This window comes from Misgurnus anguillicaudatus, chromosome 12 (genome assembly GCF_027580225.2).
Source record: "Misgurnus anguillicaudatus chromosome 12, ASM2758022v2, whole genome shotgun sequence".
In the NCBI taxonomy this organism is placed as follows: domain Eukaryota; kingdom Metazoa; phylum Chordata; class Actinopteri; order Cypriniformes; family Cobitidae; genus Misgurnus; species Misgurnus anguillicaudatus.
Window position 1 is genome coordinate 26,210,484 of NC_073348.2, and position 14,893 is coordinate 26,225,376.

The following is a 14,893-nucleotide window of genomic DNA, read 5'->3' on the forward strand; positions in this document are numbered from 1 at the left end:
CATGGTGGTGAGTAAATTATCTGGTTTTTGTTTGTTTTTAAGAAAATTGACTTATACTTTAAATCTGTCATTTGACTAAATTTGTTATAATTTATACCTATTTCAATGTGAATTTCTTTTTTATTTTAATTTTATATCTGTTTATCGTTGTATTTGACATATTTGATATATGTGATTGATACTCGAATATTAGAAAAAAAATGGACAGCAATACATTCAGAGATTACAAAACTGTGTTTAATTGCTTTAGAAACATTGTATACAATGTAACATAATTTATAAATCAAATAGTTGCTGTTACACTAAATATAACATTAACCAGTAAAAGCTGAGATCATGGCTTGTTGAACTATAAAACTTGTGGATTGAGGCAGGTATGATATTAAAAAATAATCCATTTAAGCAATTTTATAAGAGTTATAAGAGTATTTATTATTCAGAAATGTATTTAACAAGCAAAATGATAAACTGTACTTTTCTAATTTATTAGTATATTAGATACGAATGTATTAGCATTATTGGATTTTCCTACAGCCCCCCTTTATTCAGAACCAGCATTAGAGCCTTAGAATAAAGCCCATTATTACAGAAAGAAACACTTAAACAATACAATAGGTTTACAATACAAAGAGCTCGAACGCAAAACCCTCTAAGTGTATCTGACATGTTTTCTTGTAAATTAGCATTTTTATTAGACTCTGACAACACATCGGTATTTCTGAATAGCCTGAGTATGGTATTAAGCAGATTTGGAGCGAAAATATTTGATAAATGTATAATACGTGTCGTGACTCGTGAGCATTCGGTTAATTTCATCTCTTGCATCTGAGCTCTTCAGTTATTCACTATATAATTTATTTATTCCCATCAAGTGCATTTTGATAATTATTTGTATACGAATACCAATAGTATGATTTAATACTGTACAGTATGTACCAACAATATGAGCTACAGATTTACCATAATGACTTGAGAACAGTTTGAGGAGAAATGTCAGGGTGTTCACTGGCATTTGAATCATTTTTAAGCCTGAGATTATGGACAGCTGTTTTTGTATTAGTTACAGATTTTAAAACCAGACTGAAATAATCCCAAATCAGATGTTATGTAATGTAGTGAGCGTATGTCCAACAGGGCAGCATATATTTTCAGTTACTTCTCATATCCATTGATGTTTTCAGGAATCAGACCGTCCATCACAGCTCGTGTGGACTCGAAAATCTTAACCAAGAAAACACAGGCCAGGTGAGATGAGATGTGCAACCTAATGCTCAGAAACAGATGTGTGTGTGTGTTTAGGGATGGAGGGAGGTGAAACCTACCTGGAAAGTCGGACTAAAGGCAATAAGGGTTTGCATGTTGCTGCTGTAGTAGCCAAGCACGTAGTCCCCTGCCAGCAGGGGGAGCTCATCTTTACTAATAGTGACCTTAAAGAGAAAACATTATTTGGGTCATGTTAACCAAGAGGTAAAGGTATGGCTGGTTAGATCTAGACCAATAATTATGGCCCGCATTTGTTTCAAAAGTTACATTTACATTTAGCAGATGCTTTTAAAATAAAATGTACATATACAATTTTTATTTACAAACAAAGTAGACATTTTTATTAAGATTTTTGTAGTTTTCATTCATTTACCAGGCCTAAAAATCACAATTTTAAATTTCCTGAAAATTCCAGGCCTCCATAACAGTCTACGTACACCTTATCAATATAAAACCCATTACCGTCTTTATTAACGTCAGTAATATCATCAACAACACGCTTGACACAGAAAATATTAATCCACCATACCGTCACGACTTCGCCATTGGCAGCCACTTCATCATCTTTGACCCAAGCGAAAGTGATGTAATCGGAGGCACTTCTGAAGCCGATCTGCACGCAGAGATATAAATCAACTTTAGTTAGTGACCTGCTTAATGATACCGATCTCCTTTTTGTCTACTTCAATGGTTTCGCTCATCCATCACCATCTCTCCCTATCTTTCTCACCTTGTAAAGTCCAACCCAGTCGCATGTTGAGGCTTCAAAGGTTTCCAGGATGGTGTAGGTGAGCGTGGCGTCTTCATCTGCACTCCAGATTCCCTCTGCGGTCAGGGTGACCAGAGGTGTGTCCACTTTTTTTCTCATCTACGTGAATGATCGATCTTACTTGCATTATGAACGAAATGCTTTAAGCTCCCCTACTGTTTTAAGTTTTTTAAATTAGGAAGATTTTGTAACTGTCTGATAGCTCTCAAGTCTTAAAAGATAAAAATGAACAGACAGAAAATTCAGACACAAACACATTGATGAGCTTTTTAATTACAACAAGCCAATATGATAAGTACACGTTTCTTACCTCCATCCGGAAGGTCCCAATGACGGGTTTGTGGTCACTGACCCCATATGAGACATCACAGGTGTACATATCCTGAATCACCTTAACTGTGTATTCATCATCATCATCATCATCATCAGCTGTTGATCTGCTCTCATCCTCGCTGTCACCAGATTTGGGCTTTATTCGCCATAAGATCCGATCTGTCCAGGCCGGTTTCCGTTTCTTCCCACTGAACGTTGACCAAAACACAAAAATAGTTTAGCTTTATTCAATACTATTTGAAACAGAAAACTAATGTACTGCTCACTATAGACTGTGCTGTGTATTATGCATACAACCTGACATTTTTGTAAGAACATATTTTATATTATAATATTTATTATATTATATTTTATATTATTATACATGATCTATATTATTATTATTATATACATTATATTATACACTATTATAGCCTACTTATTTTTTCTACACATACTGTATAAAGAAGATGTGCGCGGCGTAATGACAAACCTTCGCGCTTTCCTTCCTCACTTTGTAAATCTCTATATAAAAAGCGTCTGCTTAATGCCTTATGTATACGTCATTTAAATGTAATGAGAAGTCCAAACGTCAATCACTTAATCTCCTGTCTGTTTTATTTTAGATACAGATGCACGTCTCTATCATATGAATTAAATGTCATATTTATTAACGCATCCAATACTTATTTAATGTTACTCCGGTCGGTGGACAGCATTGGCTTCCTCCAGCGACAGCACAACCCAGCAAATTGTAACTTTACCGAAAATAAATATGATCATGGATTTCTTTTCGAGCTTTTGCTTCTATGACAAACTACCCTAAAAATTTTCTATGTACCAGCCCTGCGCTTTGGAAAGTCCTTATATGGAGCTGGTTTGGGTGTTCCAACAACATGCACGCGGACACTCATGTAGAACACTTCAAATTCACTAACGTATAAAGTATAAGAACAAACTCATGTTCGTACACAAGTCTTGTGAATTAGGAAAACGTAAAAAGAAAAAACGTACGCAATTATTAGTGAATGAGACCCATATTTTTGGCTATTGCTATAAATATACACGGTTTATGGTTTTGTGGTCCAGGGTCACGTGGTACGTAGATGTAATTGATCACTCTTATAGATTATATTTTAATTGTTATAGGTCACTTATGCTTGGAGATATAGATTACAGTATGTAAATATTATTTGATCCTACACTGAAATAGAAAACAATATGCAAATACATCAGAGAGAGAGAGAGAGACATGCATTCTACACACATTAAAGCACACAGTGACATGCAGTGTGATGAGTAGCATGCTGTGTGACAGATCTCAAAGTCAGCCACTGACAGCTTTTATGTTATCAAGCTACTCTTGGGACTGTGTGTGTGGACATGCTAAAGGTGAAGGGTCTGAAAGATGAATGCATGGATGGAGAAGAAACAGGTATAAGTACGAACAGTCTACGCTATTAAAAACCAACATATTTTTGTCCCTACTTTATTAAAATAAATCCTGAATTAAAGCAACGTTCATACGTTGTAATTTTTCAAACAGCTTAAATGTGTTTCACGGTACATACAGTACTGTATAATAATTTTGACAGCTAAATGAGATGCCTATTTTCTCTTCTCTGTATAGACACAGATTTGGCACTTGTTTAAATGCTCAGTGATGCAGAAGACCTCATCTGTTCAGGCATTTACGTTTGATGGAAAATTACATAGCCAGACTGTAAACTCATCTAGAAACCTCAACAAAGTAGACATGCATGTCGTGGATGAGTTATGTATCTTGCCGTACAAAGAAAACTACAACCAATCACGACATTACATTTGTATAAATACATTTACTACACATGGCAGGTTATGCTGGGATTTTATGTGAGGTGCATGGTAGTATTTGTTAAGGCAGACAAAATAACCATGCAACAAACACTCATTTTTCATGTAAAATCTTACGTAAAGCCAAACCACGTCTTCGGCGCTCTGTGTGAAGAAAAAATTATTTGTGAATTTCACCCTTAGGAACGTATAGGTTGTCATAAATTGTTAATACGAAACGAGAAAAGTGTACTTCCATCCTTTTAAGATTGTGTGATGTGTGTGTGAAGCTACCTTGTATCGTAGGTCTCTGAAAAACGGTCAAATTTATACGTTGGCTTGAAGCACAAAGGTCCTTCTTCAAACTCTTGAAGAAGAGGTTCATTCTTCTTCATCATGGTCAACTACAGTAAGATACAGAATAGATAGAAAACAATAGAAATGCTCTTTTATATGAATATACAGTGCTGTGGAAAAGCCTTAGGCCACGTGCCACTGTTAAATGCTTTGTTTTTGCAATGGTTAAAGGAATAGTCTACTCATTTTCAATATTAAAATATGTTATTACCTTAACTAAGAATTGTTGATACATCCCTCAATCATCTGTGTGCGTGCACGTAAGTGCTGGAGTGCGCTGCGACGCTTCGATAGCATTTAGCTTAGCCCCATTCATTCAATGGTACCATTTAGAGATAAAGTTAGAAGTGAACAAACACATCAACGTTTTTCCTATTTAAGACGAGTAGTTATACGAGCAAGTTTGGTGGTACAAAATAAAACGTAGCACTTTTCTAAGCGGATTTAAAAGAGGAGCTACATTTTATAGCGTAATAGCACTTTTGGGAGTACTTCGACTCGGCGCAGTAACACCCTCCCTCTCCCATTATGAGAGTGAGAAGGGGAGCGGACTTATCAGTCGAGTCGAAGTACTCCCAAAAGTGCTATTACGCCATAAAATATAGTTCCTCTTTTAAATCCGCTTAAAAAACCGCTACGTTTTATTTTGTACCACCAAACTTCCTCGTATAACTACTCGTCTTAAATAGGAAAAACGTTGATGTGTTTGGTCACTTCTAACTTTATCTCTAAATGGTACCATTGAATGAATGGGGCTAAGCTAAATGCTATCGAAGCGTCGCAGCGCGCTCCAGCGCTTACGTGCACGCACACAGATGATAGAGGGATGTATCAACAATTCTTAGTTAAGGTAATAACATATTTTAATATTGAAAATGAGTAGACTATTCCTTTAATGACTGTATATATTATTATTCCTCATCCTCTTTATTAGAAAATACAGGAAATGTGTATGCAAAATTAAAACTGAATAAAATTATAAGCTAAAGTGTGATGTATTTGGTGTGAGCTCGACATAGGTGCGCAGTAACATCCTCACTCCTGACTACTCCCCCTCTCGCTCAAAATGTTGTCAATATTATTCATCCCTGTTTGGATCCTAAGAAATGAATGGGGCTAGGCTAAATGATAACACATTCACGATGCGCTGTACAAAAATTAAGTTCACGCATTGATAAAAAGAAACGTATGTATTAATTTGTCTAAGATGAGGTAAGAACATACTACAATATTGAAAACAGTGGTGTTTTCCTTTAATTGGGAATGCATCTCAATACATTGTGAGATTGCTTTGCCTAGATGCCTTTAAATCATGTCTAGATTGTCATCCTACTGGGATTCAGTGTCTTTAAAGGTGTTTGGGGGTCAATTTTTGATGTTTGGTCGGTTGTCTAACCTGATCTTTTCCCCACAGCAGGTTAAAGCGGCCGTTGTTGATCGAGGAGCGAACGAAGTGCATGCCGTGGTCAGCAATACGAAAGTTCAGATCACCAAACCAGAAAACAACCCTAGAAGATGATACAAAAGTAAGGGGACATCAGAATATAAGAACCATATTTAATGCATAAACGTATGCGATGGACTGACTTGTGGTCAAGCACATGTGGCGTGTTGTAAATATCAAAATCTTGTGTGTCCAGAATGTATTCAAACTCATCCAAGCGTTGCAGAGCATAGTTCATATGAGCTGCCAGGTGACAGTTCAGAAAACACAGCATGTGGCCGTAGAAAGAGAAACGCACAGACACAGCACCTTTATTACCCTGGAGAGAATAAATAAATAAAAAATGAACAATATGTAATTTTCACCACTAGATGTCACTAAGCAACAAATAGCTTGATGAAGCCATGAAAGAGAATTCTTTGAATTCAAACATTGTTAAAAACATTTGGGATAATGTATTTTAATGCAAAAATCTTACATATTGTAAGTCTAGGTGGTACACTCACCTAAAGGATTATTAGGAACACCGGTTTAATTTCTCATTAATGCAATGGCGTAATGGTGTGGGGGATGTTTTTTGGCACACTTTAGGCACCTTAGTGCCAATTGGGCATTGTTTAAATGCCACGGCCTACCTGAGCTTTGTTTCTGACCATGTCCATCCCTTTATGACCACCATGTAGCCATCCTCTGATGGCTACTTCCAGCAGGATAATACACCATGTCACAAAGCTTGAATCATTTCAAATTGGTTTCTTGATGAGTTCACTGTGCTAAGATGACCCCCACAGTCACCAGATCTCAACCCAATAGAGCATCTTTGGGATGTGGTGGAACGGGAGCTTCGTGACCTGGATGTGCATCCCACAAATCTCCATCAACTGCAAGATGTTATCCTATCAATATGGGCCAACATCTCTAAAGAATGCTTTCAGCATCTTATTGAATCAATGCCACATAGTATTAAGGCAGTTCTGAAGGCGAAAGAGGGTCGAACACAGTATTAGTATGGTGTTCCTAATAATCCTTTAGCTGGGTGTATACTGTATTGTTAGTACTGTATGTTATGCTATCCACTGTGCCACCCTTCTCATAATTAAAAGAAAAATGTTAGACATGTTCAGGAGATATTTACTCAAAATTCAACATGAAAAATGGCAGACATGGATATCAGATTTGTTCTTTTAAAGAAATTAAGTTGAAAGAATTTCAGAAGGGAAACACTGTCTCATACCCAGTATCCAAACAGCCCTGTGCGGGTGTATGTGCCTTGAATGTCTCTGATGAAGGGAAGGTGGATCTGCTTTGCAAACAATAGTAACAGTAAACCCTGCATCCTCATTGATGTCACCTAAAAACAGTAAAGATAAAGTGTGCATGGTATTATGATTATGTCACTACTGTTATCCAAAGAAACACACATTTTTAAACAAAATAGCACAATTGTCTATTGTTCTTGAAATCAAAATATTTTCACAATCAAATACACATAAAAAATACTCTTTTTTATCCTCAACCTATCGTTGGATCAAAATAAAATTACAAACCCAGCCGTTTGGGTTACATTAATCCAGAAATTTGTTACATTTGACCCACAAACATACCCAATTTAACATAAGTTAAATTACAACCCAAAGGATTGGCTTCGTCCCGTTTGGATCCAAAGCCGGGTTGAAAATAACCCAGCATTTTTTTTAGAGAACAATATTGTGTATTTTTAAGCTGGGGTGTGAAGAGATTGCTATTAGAAATTCCTTAAATGTTTTTGTAAGTTTTTAAAATTACAGCTAATTAGTTTTGAAAGGCAAAATGGCGGCCTTGGATCAAAACTGTGGTGCGAAACAAAGCCTCTAGTGTTTTCCTTGGACTGGACTAAACAATGATGCTTAACAGGCTTAATGAGAAGACAGCTCATCCTGATCTTTGTTTCTCTATTCTAATGTACTATAGCAGTTTCTCACTCTCCAGTTTATTTTGCTATATAACTATATCTATATACATATACCTTGACGTAACCATTTGGTGCTAATGTGTCCATGAGTAGATTACACCATGAGTCTTCAGTGACGAGGTCAGAGATATACTTGACTGGAGCGGCATTCACTTCCTGCAGTCTGCAACACAAACACATATGCTGATATTGGGTCACATGTCTTTAAAACATAAATTGTATTTAATGCTTATGTTTGTTTATGTAATGTTTGTTTTGTTGCAATGTGGGACTTTCAGAAGGATCTCTTCATAGAAATGCAATGTAATATGCATAAATATATTATCAGTGGTGTATAGAGACCTTACAAAATTAACTGTATTGTTTTTATTACAGTAGAATGAGCAGTTTTTTATCTACATACACCGCAGGTTCCCTTACATGGAAGTCGCTGACGTGTTTCTACAGTAGCCCTAAACGGACAAACTTTTCTACAGAGCGTTTCGTCCTTACGTTGACTCAGACGATGGCATGTTTGTCCTGTGGCAGCTACTCTGTGGTAGCTTCTCTTTGTGTTTGGAATTGAGCTTGGTTGCAATTCGCAATCTCACCACTAGATGCTGTTAAAAACCTACACTGGACTTTTAATTGTATTTTAAATTTATTTTATTAGATTTGGGGTTATGTTTTAGTGTTTTGAAATATGTTGTAGTTAAACTCTTTCCCTGCTATTGACGAGTTATCTTGTCAATTAAGAGAAAACGCTTCCCTGCCAATGACGAGAATTTCCGGCTATCCGCAATACCGCTATTTTCCACAAGGTGCCGCACTTCCGCAACTTTTAAAACCCGGAAGTAACTCTGTGTATGTTTTAAAGATCGTTCTGCATCTGATCTCTATCAAAAGTCCTTCGCAAAAAATTTAATTATCCCAGCTTTTTGTTCAAAATGTGGTGTTTTTGAAGAAACCTACCCATATTTGAGAGGTGATAAAAAGAGAACTAATGAAGGTAAGATGATACTTTTTTTGATTGTTTGTAAGCAGAGGGTCTGTTCTTTCATTTGATATATTGTATGTATGTTTATATATTTAAAGAAGAACAATTTCTGGAAGGCATTAAACTTTTGTGAAAATCATGAAAAATGTTGGCGCTGGCTGGCACCTTTTTTTAAAAACGCTGGCGGGGAAAGAGTTAAAGTCCCAATAAAATCAAAATTGAAGTTTTTTGTCTTTTGGTATGAATATGTTAACCTTAAGTCTTTCCCTGCCGATGACGAGTTTTTCCGTCAATCCATCTTTCCGCTATCATCCACCAGGCGCCGCTCTTACCCAACTTATAAAACCCAGAAGCAACCCTTTAGGTCAAACAGTAAAAACTCTGTGTATGTTTTGAGAATTGAGAAAAGCTAATATCTCAGCTTTTTGCTTAAAGGCGGAGTCCACAATGTGTGAAAGCCAATGTTGATATTTGAAATCACCCAAACAAACACGCCCCTACCCCAATAGAATCTGGACTTTCTGTTGATAGACCCGCCCCACACATACGCAACCCGGCATTTGATTTGATTTGATTGGCTATAAGTGTGTTTTGGTAGTCGGCCCGTCTCCTTTTCCAACGCGTTTTTCAAACATCGTGGACTCCGCCTTTAAAATTTGGTATTTTTTAAGAAACCTACCCATATCTGAGAGGTGATAAAAAAGAACAAATGAAGACTTTTTTTTAAAAAAATGCTGGCGGGGAAAGAGTTGAGAATGTCTATAAACTGTTGTGCTCCAAAACATTGAAATAATATAAATGATAAGCATTCAAAGCTTACAGTCTCTCACAAGGATCAATCATTTTTATGACTTCATTCTGCACTTTAGCTTCTCGTTTAATTTCAGGCTGAGGTAAATTAAACCCTATTGGCTATTTCAAAAGCAGGGAGGGGCCACTCCGTACATCCTGCCCTAACTTCCTGTTTCACTGGAAAATATGTCAAAGCTTTCAATAAAATACATTTCAGGGTACTTGGTGGATCTTTAAAATTATTGCATTTTCATTTATGTTTATTTAAGTATGAATACATGCTGATTGTCAATATCCTTTGATTCAGATAGCAGTAACCCACCCAATCACATAGAGGTCAGCGGCCGGGTTTGAGTCGAGCTGCAGTAATGACCTCACATCAGCTGGCGGCTCCGCTGTGCCGACATTCCATGTGACCATGTGCAGCCTAAACAAGAGGATAGAAACAAACCAGCATGCATGAGTAAATCAAATTAAATCACCTGTGAATTAATAAATATATTCCATAGAGACATAGCATTGGGAAAGAAAACAGGTTAAAAATAGTATGGCAAAACAAAGTTTTAACTACTCTAACACACTTTCGGTGTAAAAAATTTAAATTAAGGTTAAGATCGGCCTCCTTAAATGATGGGTGCATTGTTAACCCTATTATACAAACTGTACAGTAAATAATGCAAAATATTGTACATAACAAAGAGCATACATTTAAACATTAGACAACCTAAAGGTCACTGTCTTGATTTAAAAAATAATGTTCACATTATCACTAAACACACAAAGTATACAGGACTGATGAGAGCAGAGAAATGAAATGCTGAAGAAGTTTATGTCTGTGAATTCAGACACCTGAAGGACTCTCTGTTGATGTATTTTCCACACAGATGAAAGGCTTCGTCCAGCGTCCGGGACACTTCCTCATTTGCCTCATCGTCTGAGCTGAGATCTTCCAAACAGGTGAGCAGCTGGGCGATCCGCTGGCGCAGTATCAGTCGTCCTGAAGTAGACTGTGATGCGGTGCTGGATGTGCTGTCTGAGCGAGCACGCGGGATGTCCAACATGTCACACATCTTACTAATGTTTTTCCACAATACAACTGACGGACTGAGAGACGATTTATGATAACCAGGCGTTCAGCTGAAGTTGATAGATAGATTCACTATCACACTGTACTAAAAAAATTAAATTAGAGGTATTTACTTACTCCTGTTGTGCCAAATGGGACAAGAATGTTCAGATGTCCAGTAAAAGTACAAAGATCCAAGAGCTGGTTAAGGTTTAGACTTTTTATTTCCTACCTAAAATAGCCGTTTGCTGTTCTTTTCCAAATCAGTTTTCACAATTTCCAAGATATCCCAGATTCTTCCAGAAAATGTTAATTTTGTCTCCTTTGTCCTTTTAACAAAATGTTTTAGTCCTGGAAATCTGTAGATTTCAGTAGTTCACAATACTTTATTTTGATTTATTGTCTGCATGCCTTTTCTTTAGGCACTGTGAGTAACAAAATGGATAAGCTGAAATAAAGAAATGAGATTTGGAGAGTTTCTGGGATTAGAAACTAACCTGCAAACACGTGAAACAGGTCAGAGGTACAAATGCAGAAATGGCAGGTCTAATCTGTAAATCACTGTGTGTATTGTTACATGGCTTGAGTGACGAAATTAAATTTCAACAGATACTAATCTGGTCTCTAGAAGTATTGGCCTAACAATGTGATTATTTATTTCACCTTACAAAAACTTGTTTTTCCAAAGATTTGGGGCAATGTCTACGTATGACAAGGATAAAGTGAACTTTGGTATACAAACATTTTTGCAGTTTTTAATAACAATGCTATAGCTTGCCATAAAGTTATACAACTCAAATGTTGGGATTAATCAGATTTGTGTTTAAGCTCTTGTAAATCTTCAACATCTTATGAAACACATACCAACATATTTGTCCAAACAGGTCATAATATTATTATTATTATTATTATTATTAAAGAGTTTAATTTTTGCCTCACTATTTAAATGGGACATTTCACAAAAGTTTTTTAAGATGTCAAATACATCTTTGGTGTAATCACAGTACATATGTGTAGATCTAGCTCAAAATATCAGATATTTTTTATAACATGTTAAAATTGTCACTTTGTAGGTGTGAGCAAAATGTGCAGTTTGGGGTGTGTCCTTGTAAATGCAAATAAGCTGATCTCTGCACTAAATGGCAGTGCCATAGTTGGATAGTGCAGATTAAGGGGCAGTATTATCCCCTTCTGACATCACAAGGGGAGCCAAATTTCAATGACCATTTTTTTCACACGCTTACAGAGACGGGTTTATCAAAACTAAGTTATAGAAGCACTGGGGACCCAATTATTAGCCTGGCTCTGCCCTCCTTCGTGCTTCCGCTTAATTTTCATTTCGCTTCAGTACTACGTCTGGGCCTGCTGTGTAGAGTTTCGTTTTCTCCTGCAAAAATCTGCAGGTCCAATCAGCGAACAGAGGGGGGTGGCTTAGAACGATGACGTTGAGGTCGTGTGTCAGTAATGGCAGCGGAGAAAGACGTGAGAAAAGCTATTCGGTCCGTTGTTGCAAAACTGCCGTATATACAGAAATTAAAGCCGGAGCAAGAACAATGTTTGCTAAGTTTTGTTGGTCTGATCATTCGGACTTGTTGTTTCCGGCCGGTTTCGGCGCATGACATATGTCACGACCAAACGTTAGCGATCGCCTATGGCAGATCCTGAGTGACTCTGGGCAGATCCAATAGTTTTAAACTTCAACAGAGGACCCTCCTTAACGGAAGTAACAGTTTGCAATGGAGCGTGGCCAGACTCTCTGTACAAATGAAATGAATGTACGAGAGTCTGGTTGGACCAGGCTACCCAATTATAGCACTTAAACATCGAAAAGTCAGATTTTCATGATATGTCCCCTTTAAATCTAAATACTAATGTCAGCGCACTAACCATGGGGCTATCAGCGACTACAATTCTTCTCATTTTTGATGTAAACACATTAACTTAATAAGTCGCTTTAGATAAACTCACATGAAAAGAATACTCTAGTAACTTTAAATGACTATAGTAAACTGTAGTTAATTATAGTATACTGTAGTATATAACAGTAATTACTACACTTTGATAATGTGGCCTTAAAGTGTTTGTAGCATGAACTGAGGAACTGCAGTACTTTAAATACTGTATATAGATTAGTATTTAAGGTTTGAAAACACTAACGTATCTAAAATGTTACTACAGTTTACTAAAGTTAATACTAAAGCCTACTATAGTATTTTTATGTGGGTGGCATCTTTTGCATAAATGTACATTTGAAATGTCTATTTTTGTCCTTGGTTGGCATAACTGTTATATTTTTACAATCATAACAGGGTACATTTTATACCTCTCTCTCATCAGCTTTAAAGGAGACATCATGAAAATCTGACTTTTTTCATGTTTAAGTGCTATAATTGGGTCCCCAGTGCTTCTATCAACCTAGAAAATGTGACAAAAAACAACCCAGTAACTTAGTTTTGGTAAACCATTCTCTGCAGGCATGTAAAAAAATAAGTCATTAAAATTTGGCTCCCCTTGTGATGTCAGAAGGGGATAATACCATCCCTTAATCTGCACTATCCAACCACGGCCATTTAGTGCAGAGATCAGCTCATTTGCATTTTAAGGGACACACCCAAAAACAGCACATTTTTGCTCACACCTACAAAGTGGCAATTTTAATATGCTATAATAAATTATCTATATGATATATTGAGCTAAAACTTCACATACGTACTCTGGGGACACCAAAGATTTGACATCTTAAAAAAGTCTTGTGATGTCTCCTTTAAACTCTTGCTCTCTGGTTGGTGGATCTATTTCTTATTTACTTTCTCATATCTCATTCTCCTGGTGTTTTTTTTTGTGTTGAATTTGATGTTGATGTTACCTGTGAGTCTGATGTCCGTGTCTGCATCCATCATTCAGCGAGCTCATAGTCGAACCTGTGGGCAAACACATAAAGCATTTAGACAAACACTGTTGATCCTGCCTCATCCCCTCAAAAACCTTTTAACATGATGATTTTTTATTCAATATAGTAATGATGAAAAATGGCAGGTCTCGTGCGTTACAAAGGCGTACCATAAACGATAATATAATTACTCAAACGAAAGATGATTATTTGCGGCTCAAAATATGACTTGCAAAATCAACCCAAGTAACTTAAATGATTTCAATCATAAATAAGATAAACAATCGACAAAATGTTTTACCTTCAGTAGTTTGCGTCGCTTCAGATGTCGTCTTAAATCCTTTATTCCTCATTTGTGATAAAGTTTAGTGTTTACTCCCTCTCGTGTACTCGCGTACTCGCTTTTACTCTACACAGAGAGACAGTAGCTCTTAAAGACACAGTGCTTCTTTTAAACGACGTAAAGGTTTTATAGATTCGGTTGTGTCCTTACTAGATACTACGTGAATAAATCAGATACTTTCTATTAATTCTTACTTTGCTAGTTTTGGTTTTGTTCAGTATTAGCAGTCTATAGTATGCAGTAAGATAAAAAAAAATTATAAAAAATTCTAAAATATTTTATTATGTATTTTACTAAACGTGACTTAAGTTGTAAGTTGTTTTCCAACAGTTCCTTTAAACAGTACTCTACTCATACCATGGAGAAGCCATTAACATCATTCCCACGTCAAGGACACTAGCATACTGTTTGATGATATATCGTGGTTTAGTAATTTATAAAGAAAAATAATCCTGCCTTTGAGGATTTCCTCAACATAGACCTTGGAGATTCGCATTTCTTTCAAAGCTGATCTTAATGAGGACTTTTGTAGAAACCATGTTGAGAGTAAATTTGACTTTTTAAAAATTCCCATTTTGCTTTCTTTGAAGTTTCCCTAAACTCCAAAACACACATTTTTCTTGAATGAATTGTACAGATTAAAATTATTGTATGTTATAATTAAAATAATAATAGTACTCATGCCTATATAATACTTGTCGTATATCATAGCTAAATTAATTAACATTACCCTTGTTGGCTTTTGATTGATTATAATTAATTATTTAGCTAATAAATAAGTGACATACCCATTACTAATAAAATTCAACCCCAAATTTGAACCAAACACATCACCCTCTCTGAAGGCCTCATGAGCAGGGTTTTGCTTAATCTGTTTTAATCCTGATTAGACTGAAGATTTAATTGGAAGGGGTAAGC

General features: G+C 36.3%; 1 protein-coding gene across 4 annotated transcripts; it reads right to left on the reverse strand.

Annotated features, from left to right (window-relative positions):
• Nucleotides 1-406: 406 nt before the first annotated feature.
• Nucleotides 407-14,048, reverse strand: inpp5kb (inositol polyphosphate-5-phosphatase Kb). Of its 4 annotated transcripts, none has more exons than XM_073874229.1 (16): nt 13,934-14,005; nt 13,609-13,663; nt 10,975-11,239; nt 10,526-10,848; nt 9,999-10,103; nt 7,963-8,071; nt 7,192-7,308; nt 6,101-6,276; nt 5,910-6,021; nt 4,451-4,560; nt 4,295-4,321; nt 2,343-2,553; nt 1,994-2,131; nt 1,793-1,876; nt 1,323-1,427; nt 407-1,221 (listed from the first exon to the last, which is right to left on the reverse strand). In XM_073874229.1, the coding sequence occupies exons 4-16, from the start codon at nt 10,744-10,746 to the stop codon at nt 1,153-1,155; spliced, it is 1,584 nt and encodes a 527-aa protein (XP_073730330.1). In that variant the 5' UTR covers nt 10,747-10,848; nt 10,975-11,239; nt 13,609-13,663; nt 13,934-14,005; the 3' UTR covers nt 407-1,152. The 4 variants fall into 4 exon arrangements, with proteins under 4 accessions (XP_073730330.1, XP_055064910.2, XP_055064912.2 ...); XM_055208935.2 differs by having other exon boundaries at nt 10,526-10,780; nt 10,881-11,239; XM_055208937.2 differs by lacking the exons at nt 10,526-10,848; nt 10,975-11,239 and having other exon boundaries at nt 13,934-14,048.
• Nucleotides 14,049-14,893: the final 845 nt, after the last annotated feature.